The following is a 10000-nucleotide window of genomic DNA, read 5'->3' as shown; positions in this document are numbered from 1 at the left end:
AGAGAGAAAAAAAAGCGAGGATGATTGTTCCGGATACGAGAATTTGCTTTACGTCTCGAATTATTTCCCTTGATATGGCACGGGGGGGTTGTCAAGTTTGTCAGCGGGTAGAGGCGATGTCCCCCCGAGCGCTGCGGTGGAAGGGTCAAGGAAGCAGTGACAGCGGGGCGCCTCTTGTTCGATCAGTTTTATGGCATTGCTTCTAAACTCCAAACATTCTGGAGTAGGTCCTGATAAGGCGGCGATGCTCTGGGATGTGTGATGTTGCGTATTTTTGCTACAAGTTATGAGGCGTTCTAAAGTCTGACGAAGAGGAGAAATGAACTGTGAGGTTAGGTGCAGTTGACCTGGGTAGTGAGCTGCTTGACTGGTTGGTGTTGTAAGGCATGATGAAAAGGGGAAAGATAGAAATTATGTGGTTTGGTACAGTTACTCTAATTAGTGGAGGTCAGTGTTCTTAAGCCTCATGAGGAGTAGAAACTGTGAGGTTACAATTGCGCTAAATAGTAAGGTCCGTTTTGCAAAGCCTGGTGAAAAGGGGAAAGAAACTCTGAGGTACGAACATTTGCTCCAAGTAGTGAAGTCTGATGAAGAGTAGAAGGCACATAGCAAACACTCGCAGACATAGAAAAGAACAAGGAACATCACGGAATGGGACAGAACCACATCGGGGAGCTGAAGACAAGAGAGACATTAACAGTAAAGAAAAACCATTGTGAAAATAGAAGGGGAAGGAAGGTAACTGGAAAAGGAAGAAAGGAAGAAAGAAAGAAAACACAAGTGACACTTAACACACACACACACACACACACACACACACACACACACACACACAAAAGTCAACAAACACAGAAAGAAAACTATAAATAAACATGCCAAAACAGAACACACACACACAAAAAAAAATTTAAGGCAACCCTTCCCCCTTCCCCCTTCCCTCCCCCTCCCCCCCCACACACACACACACACACACACACACCCTCCCCAAAAAAGGCTACAAGACAAGAAGGAGCGAGTGCATCAGGATGAAATAATGAACACACACACGAGAACAGGAAATGGACAAGAATGGAACACAGTTGAACGTGACGCCGCCAGAGGGAGAGAAAGAGAGGGAGAGAGAGAGGCAAACAAGGCCCACACACGGCGGCACCTTTGTTTCCCCTGCCAGGAGCTTGAAGGGCTGTAGAGGTGGTGGCAGAGGGCAGGGGCAACGAGTAGCAAGTTGAGGGTGAAGGGGTAAGGAGTGAGTGGTAGTGGGAGAGAGAGAGAGAGAGAGAGAGAGAGAGAGAGAGAGAGAGAGAGAGAGAGAGAGAGAGAGAGAGAGAGAGAGAGAGAGAGAGTAAGAGCCGAAGGGAGAATGCAATTATAGTTGTCGTAATGCTTTTAAGTGAGAGCGGAGAGAGAGAGAGAGAGAGAGAGAGAGAGAGAGAGAGAGAGAGAGAGAGAGAGAGAGAGAGAGAGAGAGAGAGAGAGATACTGTTTCTGTCTATCTTTTTTTAGCCTCTCTTATTTCATGATGTAGTTAATTAATCTTTGTCTGTACAGCACCTTCCCTTTAAAAACTCGCACACACACACACACACACACACACACACACACACACACACACACACACACACACACACACACACACACACACACACACACACACACACTCTCTCTCTCTCTCTCTCTCTCTCTCTCTCTCTCTCTCTCTCTCTCTCTCTCTCTCTCTCTCTCTCTCTCTCTCTCTCTCTCTCTCTCTCTCTCTCTCAATTGGTCTCCACGCCACCTTCATTTCCCGGCAAGAAGTAGAAGAGGAAAGGACGAGGAGAAAGATGACAACGACGACGACGAGGAGGAGGAGGAAGAAGATAAAAAAAAAGGGATAAAAGAAGAGCTGGAGTGGAAGAAACACAGCCTTGATGCAGGAAGAGGAGGAGGAGGAGGAGGAGAGATAAGAAGCGAATGGGAAGGAGCAGAGGAATAGATGGAAGGAAAAAAAAAAATGTACCAACTATGCAACTGTACTGATATTCTGAAACACCCCTGCGCCGCATCTCCACTACATTCAATGGACTCTAGTTGAAGTGCCACGGGATTTTAAAGTTTTTTTTTTCTTTTACCGTTTTACTGACAGCTTAGCAAGATTTCCACACTATTAATAGGACAAACACTCTTGATAATCCGGCCAATCATCTCTGTGGCCTTGGAAAATAGTCGTGGGGAGAGAGCAAAGCGTTTTTGAATACAGGCCATATTTACAAGCCCCGCCTTCATGTCACCACCATCACCACCCTCACCATCCTCACATCCTCCTTCATTCCATGCCTTCCCGCTCCCCTTCAATCGCACACTGCCGGACCCTTTTCACTATTTGACTGCCCCGGAAAGGTCAATGAATGTAGCTCTTGCCCCCCACTCCCGAGGCCTTTAAGGACGAGCGGATGCAATACAAACGCAGGAGCAACACCAGCAGAAGGCGGTGACGGGGGCGTGAACGAGAGAAGAGATACGGACGGGAACAGAGACTGGGAAATACGTGCCAGGCGTTAGGTGATTAGGACAAGGACAGAGGTGAGGATATACGAACAAACGCTGAGGTAACACCAGCAGAAGGCGATGACGGGGGCGTGAACGAGAAAGAGATAGCTATGGACGGGATCAGATACGGAAATACGAGTCAGGTGGTGGTAAGAACACGGACGGAGGTGACGTACGTACAAACTGTCCTTGATTACTGAAGGGGAAAGGAAAGGAGGCTGTTAATGTTACAATGAACGTACACAGCGCTAAGGACACGAACGAACGCACAGAAAGGAGGGTGCATGCAGTATATACGTACCCGGAGGACGCCCCAAGGACCCGCCCAAGCTGTCTTTGATCGAGTCTCATGGTACTGCGCCCTTATCCCCTTCAGCGGCGCCGTCAGCAGCAGGAGGTCGGGGATTAGGCTCAGTAGGTTCTTCAGACACGCATGGTGGACGTGAAAGGGCGGCAGATGCATGGGGGGCGTAGATGAATGCACGCACACACACACACACACACACACACACACACACACACACACACACACACACACACACACACACACACACACACACACACACACACACACACACAAGAAAAGGAAGCAAGAGAAGAACCGATTACTTTAAAAAACCAGAGACTGTTCCAATGAAAGGATTACTTTGGAAGAAGAAGATGATGAAGAAGAAAAAGAAGACAGGGAGAAGAAGGTAGAGATCAGGGGAAGGCAGGAGAGAAGAAAGCGAAGGAGTTGGAGGAGTGATACGAAGAGGAGATGGAGGAAGGAAAGTAGGAGGAGAAGGAGGAGGAGGAGGAGGAGGAGGAGGAGGGTTCGTGGGAACACAAAGAGATACTAAGATAAAGTTTGGTGATTATATGAAGTTATAAGCGAAGGAGAATGAGAGAGAGAGAGAGAGAGAGAGAGAGAGAGAGAGAGAGAGAGAGAGAGAGAGAGAGAGAGAGAGAGAGAGAGAGAGAGAGCAGAATGTCAGAGGTTGAAGAGAGAAAGAAATTTGTGAGCTCCAAAACAATTAAGGAAAAAATAGAATGAGGCAGAACACACACACACACACACACACACACACACACACACACACACACACACACACACACACACACACACACACACACACACACACACACACACACACACCCATTACCTGCACATCTCCATATTCCTATTACCCATTTACCTTTGATAACCACCTTTTGTTTGTTCTTTCTTCCTATTCAGTTGTATTCACTAACCCCCTTCCCCTTGCTATCCATTTATCATTGTTTGTTCTTCCTTTATTCTTCTTTTGTGTCCTTTTGTGTTCTTTAACCCTTCTTCTTCCCCTCTCGCAGGCCCGCTGACGGAGGTGCAGGCGGTGGAGGGCGAGCGTGTGCTTCTGCCCTGCAACCTGGAGCCACCCATCTCCAATGACTCCATCCACCTGGTGCTCTTTTACCACGACGGAGGCGGCACCCCCATCTACAGGTGAGCGAGCGAGCGAGCGAAAGAGAGAGAGAGAGAGAGAGAGAGAGAGAGAGAGAGAGAGAGAGAGAGAGAGAGAGAGAGAGAGAGAGAGATAGTTTCCAATCCGGGTCATTCATTATCATATTAAAAGTATTCGGTTTTATTTGAGTCGAGAGCTCCTCCTTTGCTCTTCAGTTGTATTTATGCATGAGCTAAGTGTCTGTCTGTGTGTGTGTGTGTGTGTGTGTGTGTGTGTGTGTGTGTGTGTGTGTGTGTGTGTGTGTGTGTGTGTACAGACGTGTCGGTGATGACGGGCGTTATCTCCTGAAAAAAATAACAAAAAACTAAAGAGCAAGGCTGCATAACTTTGCATATTTAATAACAAACTCACACACATATTAGTCCTGCCTCTCTCTCTCCTTCCTTCCTATCTCTCCCTCGCATCTCACATCACCACCCACCTCTCACCTCTCTTCCTCTCTTTTATTACCATCCCTCTCCCTCCCGTGTCACCCTGCCACTCTTGCCATTGCTGCCACTCACTCTCCTTTCTCTCCCTTCTCTCCCTCCAGTCTAGATTCCCGAAGTGTCAGCCTGGACAAGGCGAGTCACTGGGCGGAGATGGAGCTGGGCGGGAGGGCGTACATGCAGCTAGTGCCGGGCAAGCGGGGCCTGGTGCTGGAGGAGGTCAGCAGGAGGGACGAGGGGGAGTACCGCTGCAGGGTGGATTTCGTGCACTCCCCCACCAGGAATCTCCGAGTCAGGCTGCAGGTGATAGGTGAGTCCCTCTGCGGGGTTGTGTTGTCTTGTGTTGTGTGTCCGTGTGGTGTGTCAGATAGAGTATTTATGTGTGCATTGCGTGGTGTGATGAGGCCTATGTTGGTTGGCGTGTGGTGCGGCACGTGCGTGTGGTGTGTGGTGTGGTGCATCGCGTGGCGTGCGGCGTGTGGCGTGTGCTGCTCGGTGCTCACTCACTGCTCCCTAATTTTTATCGTTCTCGTGAAAATTAAAAATCTCTGAAAGAGCGAAATTTTTGTAACGCGTATCGTTTTTTTTTTCAGTTTTCTTGAGAATGTATTCCCTGCAGATGTTTGTGGCTTTGGTTAATGCCGCGCCACGCCGCGGTGGAGGCATTCATTGTGGACTGGAAAATGCACCGAGTCATGTTTTCGGTTGGCTCACATTTTCCGACCGCCGCACGACGCTGTCCTGATAGAGCACCGCGGGACGGGTAGGGGGATGTGCCCCTGGGGGAATATCACCATCCGGGATCCAGCCAGAGGATATCTCTACGGCGGTGGCTCCTCGGGGCTGCCATCATAACGCGTCACTGAGAAAGAAATGAAACCTTCTTTTGTTCCCTGCCAGTGAGTGAAGGCTGCGCTGCCCCGCCGACATGAGCCCTGCGGTGGCCTCGGTGGCGTGGCGGCCATCAGCCCCTTGGCCCCGCAGCCCCACAGCACAGCCAGCCTCCCCTCAGAGGACTCTGGCTCTCTCCCTCTCACTCTGCACTCTTCTTGCTGCTTTTCTACTAAAGTCGCTCGTGAGACGCTCCAGTGAATTCTTGCAGTCCTCGCCGCGTCCGCATTTTGCCTGGAACGCGACACTCCCTCACTAAAGAGAGCCATTGGGGCGACAAGCGGTGCTATGTGGCGCGGGGCCATAACGCGAGAATTCGGTCATTTTCACGAGGGAGATTAGCGAGGTGTAATCCAGTGGCGCGCTCGTGTTATGCTCTTTAATATGTCGCATGATTTATACTCGTATTGGCAAGTGCAGCAGGACCTGCATCTGGCGGGCTGGCGGGTGACGGACGCCGCGCAGGGCAGCTGTCATCACACAGAGGTGCAGCCTCGCATGGGAACGAGACATTACCGGCTGTCCCCGCGAGGGTCTTTTCGTCTGCAGCCCGGAAGCTTTCCGCCGCGCGTCTGTCAATTGATCTGCGAATTCAATGTTTGCCAAAAGCTTCCCTCGACAGAAATTCTCCCGAAATCGCGTTGTGAGTTAACTTCTCGTCCGCCTCGTTGGGGAAGTTTCACAATACTCACTCGAGGCAGCGGACTCAGCCGCCCACCAATAAACTGTTGTAATGCTGCGATAAACTTTGGGCGCAAAATACCGTCACAGTAATTACGGCGATGGAATGCACAGTGCAGCAGCAGCAGCAGCGACGGCGGCGGCGGCGGCGGGGGAGGGAGACTCGCGGTGTGAGTGACGAAGACAAGACCCGCGCCACCATTGATTTGCAGCAGCAGGCCGCGGCTGGGGAGGGAGGCGGGCAGGCGGGCAGGCAGGTAGGCGGGCAGGCAGGCGGGCGGGCGGGCAGGGCGGGCGTAATGCACCACACGCACACCAGAATGAAGGAGGAAATAATTAAGTCTGCATTTAATTTTTACCATTGCACGGAACACAGAATAATGTGAATTTCATTTTCTCTCCCACCTTTTTACATTTCCTCCAAACTTCCTCTTCCTTCCACCTACTTACCGCACCTCACGACCCAACCTTCTCCATCACCCTCACCCCTTCCCTCCCCCTCTTCTCCCTCGTCTCTTCCTCTCCCCTCCACAGTGTCCCCCCGCAGCATCGCCATCTCCACAGACTACTCTCCCCGGAGCCGCCTCACCCGCGTGGCTGGCCCTTATCCGGAGGGCTCCGAGGTCACCCTATCCTGCCAGGTGTTGGGAGGTGAGTACTGCACACACCCGTCCTGGGAATTGCATTAGTAGTAGTAGTAGTAGTAGTAGTAGTAGTAGTAGTAGTAGCAGTAGTAACAGTAGTTAGATATTTTATTATAGACCAAAATGTTTCCTGTTATTTGTTCTTCCCGTGTGCTGTTCTTTAGTTCTTGCTGTTCTTTCTCCGCTAGCTCATAGTTTTCTCTTCCTGTTTGTCTTAAGTCTCACCTGCATGTTAATTTGTCTGACAGTCTGCATGTACTCTCTCTCTCTCTCTCTCTCTCTCTCTCTCTCTCTCTCTCTCTCTCTCTCTCTCTCTCTCTCTCGCTCTCGCTCTCCCTCCGTCTCCCTCACACCTCTCAGTAATCAGGTAGAAGGAGTACTAATTTGCTTCAGCCTCTCACCTCCGCGCCGCCTGCCACCTGCTCCCGCCCCGGCATTGTGTGGCGCTCACTGCTTTCGGTCCCTTTGCTTGTCCCGCCCCAGCCTCTCCTCAGCCTCTCCTCCTCATGTTTGGCTCCTGAACATAATGTACGCCACGCTTATTATATCTAGTGAATAAACCAACACGGTCTCTCTAGCCACACACACACACACACACAGTTCCATTATTACACCTGCCAACAGCCGTCACCAGGTGTAATTAGCAGTGACTTAAAATGCATTCCTGGGTTACCTCTCTCTCTCTCTCTCTCTCTCTCTCTCTCTCTCTCTCTCTCTCTCTCTCTCTCTCTCTCTCTCTCTCTCTCTCTCTCTCTCTCTCTCTCGCTCTCGCTTTCACACTCACCCCTTACCTTCTTCACACCTGTCCCTCATCTTAATTATGACCTTCATTGTACTCCTTATCACTTCCATCGCTACCTGTCAACACTAACCTAACCTTACCTGTCTATCTAATTTACCTACCTGTCTAACTCACCCTCTCTCTCTCCCTCTCTCTCCCCCCAGGTCACCCCCGCCCCCACGTGACCTGGTGGAACGAAGGGTCACTCCTGGATAACGTGAGCGAGGTCAACACAGGTCAGGTCACGCGCAACGCCCTTGCCCTGCCGCCCCTCACTCGCGCTGACCTCAACAAGACCCTGACCTGCCAGGCGTCCAACTCCAACCTGACCATCCCGCTGTCCCAGGTCATCACGATAGACATGACCTGTGAGTGTTGAAGGGGAGGTTTGCGAGAGTTGGGGGATGGGTGTACGAGTATATGGGGGAAGAATAGTGTGTGTGTGTGTGTGTGTGTGTGTGTGTGGAGGAGGGGTAGTGGGTGGTGGAGGGGATAGTGTGTGGGGGAAGGTTGCTGGATAGAGTGTTCAGTTCATGGTTTCGTATTAATTTCTGTTTATATTCTGTCCTTTTGTTGATTAAACGAAGCTTCATCATCACTTTGTCACTCCCTTCCCTCCCCTTTCCTTCCCTTCACGTCCTTTCGTTACCTTCTCTCTGTATTCCTTCTGTCAGCTGTCACCTCCTTTCCCTTCACTTCTTGTACCTCTCTTGTCCATATGTCATGTATCTCTCTCCTTCCTCCTTCCTCCCTTCCTTTAGTCACCTGATATTCCTTCCCATTTTCATCACCTCCCTTCCTCTTCCTTCCAATCTCATCCGTCATCCGTTATCCCAAAACATTCTTTTTTTAGAGCACATTTACGATTCATCCAAAATTTTACGTTTCATTTCCTTTTATTTTACTTTCCCGGGAGTCATAATTGCGTGGCGGGTGTTTCTCGGAAGGTAGAAATTGCTCGGTAATTGTTTTCATCAGTGGAGCGTTCTCGTAGTCAACAATTCCGAGCAATTTTGTGCTTCGTGTGGGTGTCTGGCGGTAGTAGAGGAACAAAACAAGAGGGACAAGAGCCGCACTTCTCTTAAACTCTCACCTCTCATCCTTCTGTTTTTCAAAGGCGACAGAAATCACCACTCAGGAACAAAGAGGGACAAAAAGGACGAAATGTATTATTCTTAAACTCTCTACCCTTTCATTTTCAATTTTCCAAGGGACACAGAAATCGCAACTCAAAAACTGAACTCAGGAACAAGAGGAACTAAAGAGAGAATCAAACTATTCTACAACTCTCATTACTATTTTCCAACCCCACAGAGAACACTAGTCAGGTTTGTATGGATAAGTACCCCCTCTAGTGTAGAATCTATGGCAGACTGTTGCTAGAATCAGCGTCTCAAAAGCAACCACCTCTCGTTCGTTTTCTTTACAAATTGTCCCTCGTGTCGTGGTCGCGTCGTGTTCCTCGCCTCGCCGCCACGCAAGTCGCAGGTGAGGAAATGCCAGTTTTCGCTACCTGGCAGGTGTGTGTTGCTTCAATGCTACGGTGGTGCTTACCTGTAGGCTTCGTTTTCTTTATTATCTTTTTTTTTTTTTTCAGACACCCATCATTGGAGCTCTGTTTTGTGTCCTTTTTTTCCTTTTTCTTTTTATTCCGTTGGGTTCTTTCTGGGGTTTCTTTCATAGGGTCTTTTTTTCTCGAGTTTTTTTTTTCTGAGTTTCTGTCCTGTTTTTTTTTTCTTATCTTTTTCTTCTTTGAGCTCCATTTTGGATTTTCTTTTCGGAGTTTCTGCTTTTATTTTTTTCAGTGTTTTTTTTTATCTGTTATAACTCTCTCTCTCTCTCTCTCTCTCTCTCTCTCTCTCTCTCTCTCTCTCTCTCTCTCTCTCTCTCTCTCTCTCTCTCTCTCTCTCTCTCTCTCTCTCTCTCCCCCACTTCAAAGGATTCCTTTCATGAGATTCGTGGCGGTCACTTCTTGAATGTCCTTTCCTCCTCCTCCTCCTCCTCCTCCTCCTCCTCCTCCTCCTCCTCCTCCTCCTCCTCCTCCTCCTCCTCCTCCTCCTCCTGCCCTGCCTGCCTCCCTCCTGCAGCAGCAGGAGGGAGCGCGGCAGGGGCGTGATCTGCCTCATGACGGCCGTGACCTTCCGCCCAAAGCACCGCCCACTCGCCTTCAGAAACTTTTCCACTTAGGGCGACGAAAGACCCGCGGGTGTGAGGCCCTTGATGCCGCGGCGAGGCTGAAGAGGCGCCGCAGCTGAGACTGATTGACCAAGGGATTGACTCGCCGCTCCTCTCCTGGGGAACGATGGGAACTTGTCCGTGTGAAGGGAGGGGGAGGAGGAGGAGAGAGTGGTGGTCGGAGGTACGAAGGGAGGGAGAGGGAGAGGGGTGAGGGTGGGGAGGTTTGGGAGAGAGGGAAGGTGTGTTGGGGGAGAAAGGTGGTGGTCAGAGGTTGCGGTTTAATCTTGTGAATGCAGAAGTGTGGTTAGGGTGGTTTTATTTATTTATTTGGTTAGTTTTAGTTAATAAGCTTGTTATCTAATTGTTCCTTTAGTTAGACAGTTAGTT

The 10000-nt window shown here is 50.0% G+C and overlaps 1 protein-coding gene across 1 annotated transcript in view; it reads left to right on the top strand.

The window, feature by feature from the left end:
- Nucleotides 1-10000, top strand: part of LOC135103385 (nephrin-like) — a 79665-nt gene that overhangs the window by 48806 nt on the left and 20859 nt on the right. Inside the window, exons 2-5 of the mRNA XM_064009516.1 lie at nucleotides 3859-3991; nucleotides 4543-4748; nucleotides 6545-6661; nucleotides 7600-7803. Of these exons, the coding sequence (XP_063865586.1) occupies nucleotides 3859-3991; nucleotides 4543-4748; nucleotides 6545-6661; nucleotides 7600-7803 (660 nt within the window). The remainder of the gene's footprint in view (nucleotides 1-3858; nucleotides 3992-4542; nucleotides 4749-6544; nucleotides 6662-7599; nucleotides 7804-10000) is intronic.

This window comes from Scylla paramamosain, chromosome 9 (assembly GCF_035594125.1).
Source record: "Scylla paramamosain isolate STU-SP2022 chromosome 9, ASM3559412v1, whole genome shotgun sequence".
Classification (NCBI taxonomy): Eukaryota; Metazoa; Arthropoda; class Malacostraca; order Decapoda; family Portunidae; genus Scylla; species Scylla paramamosain.
The sequence above is the reverse complement of the archived record's forward strand: the minus strand, read 5'-3'. Positions and strand labels throughout refer to the sequence as shown.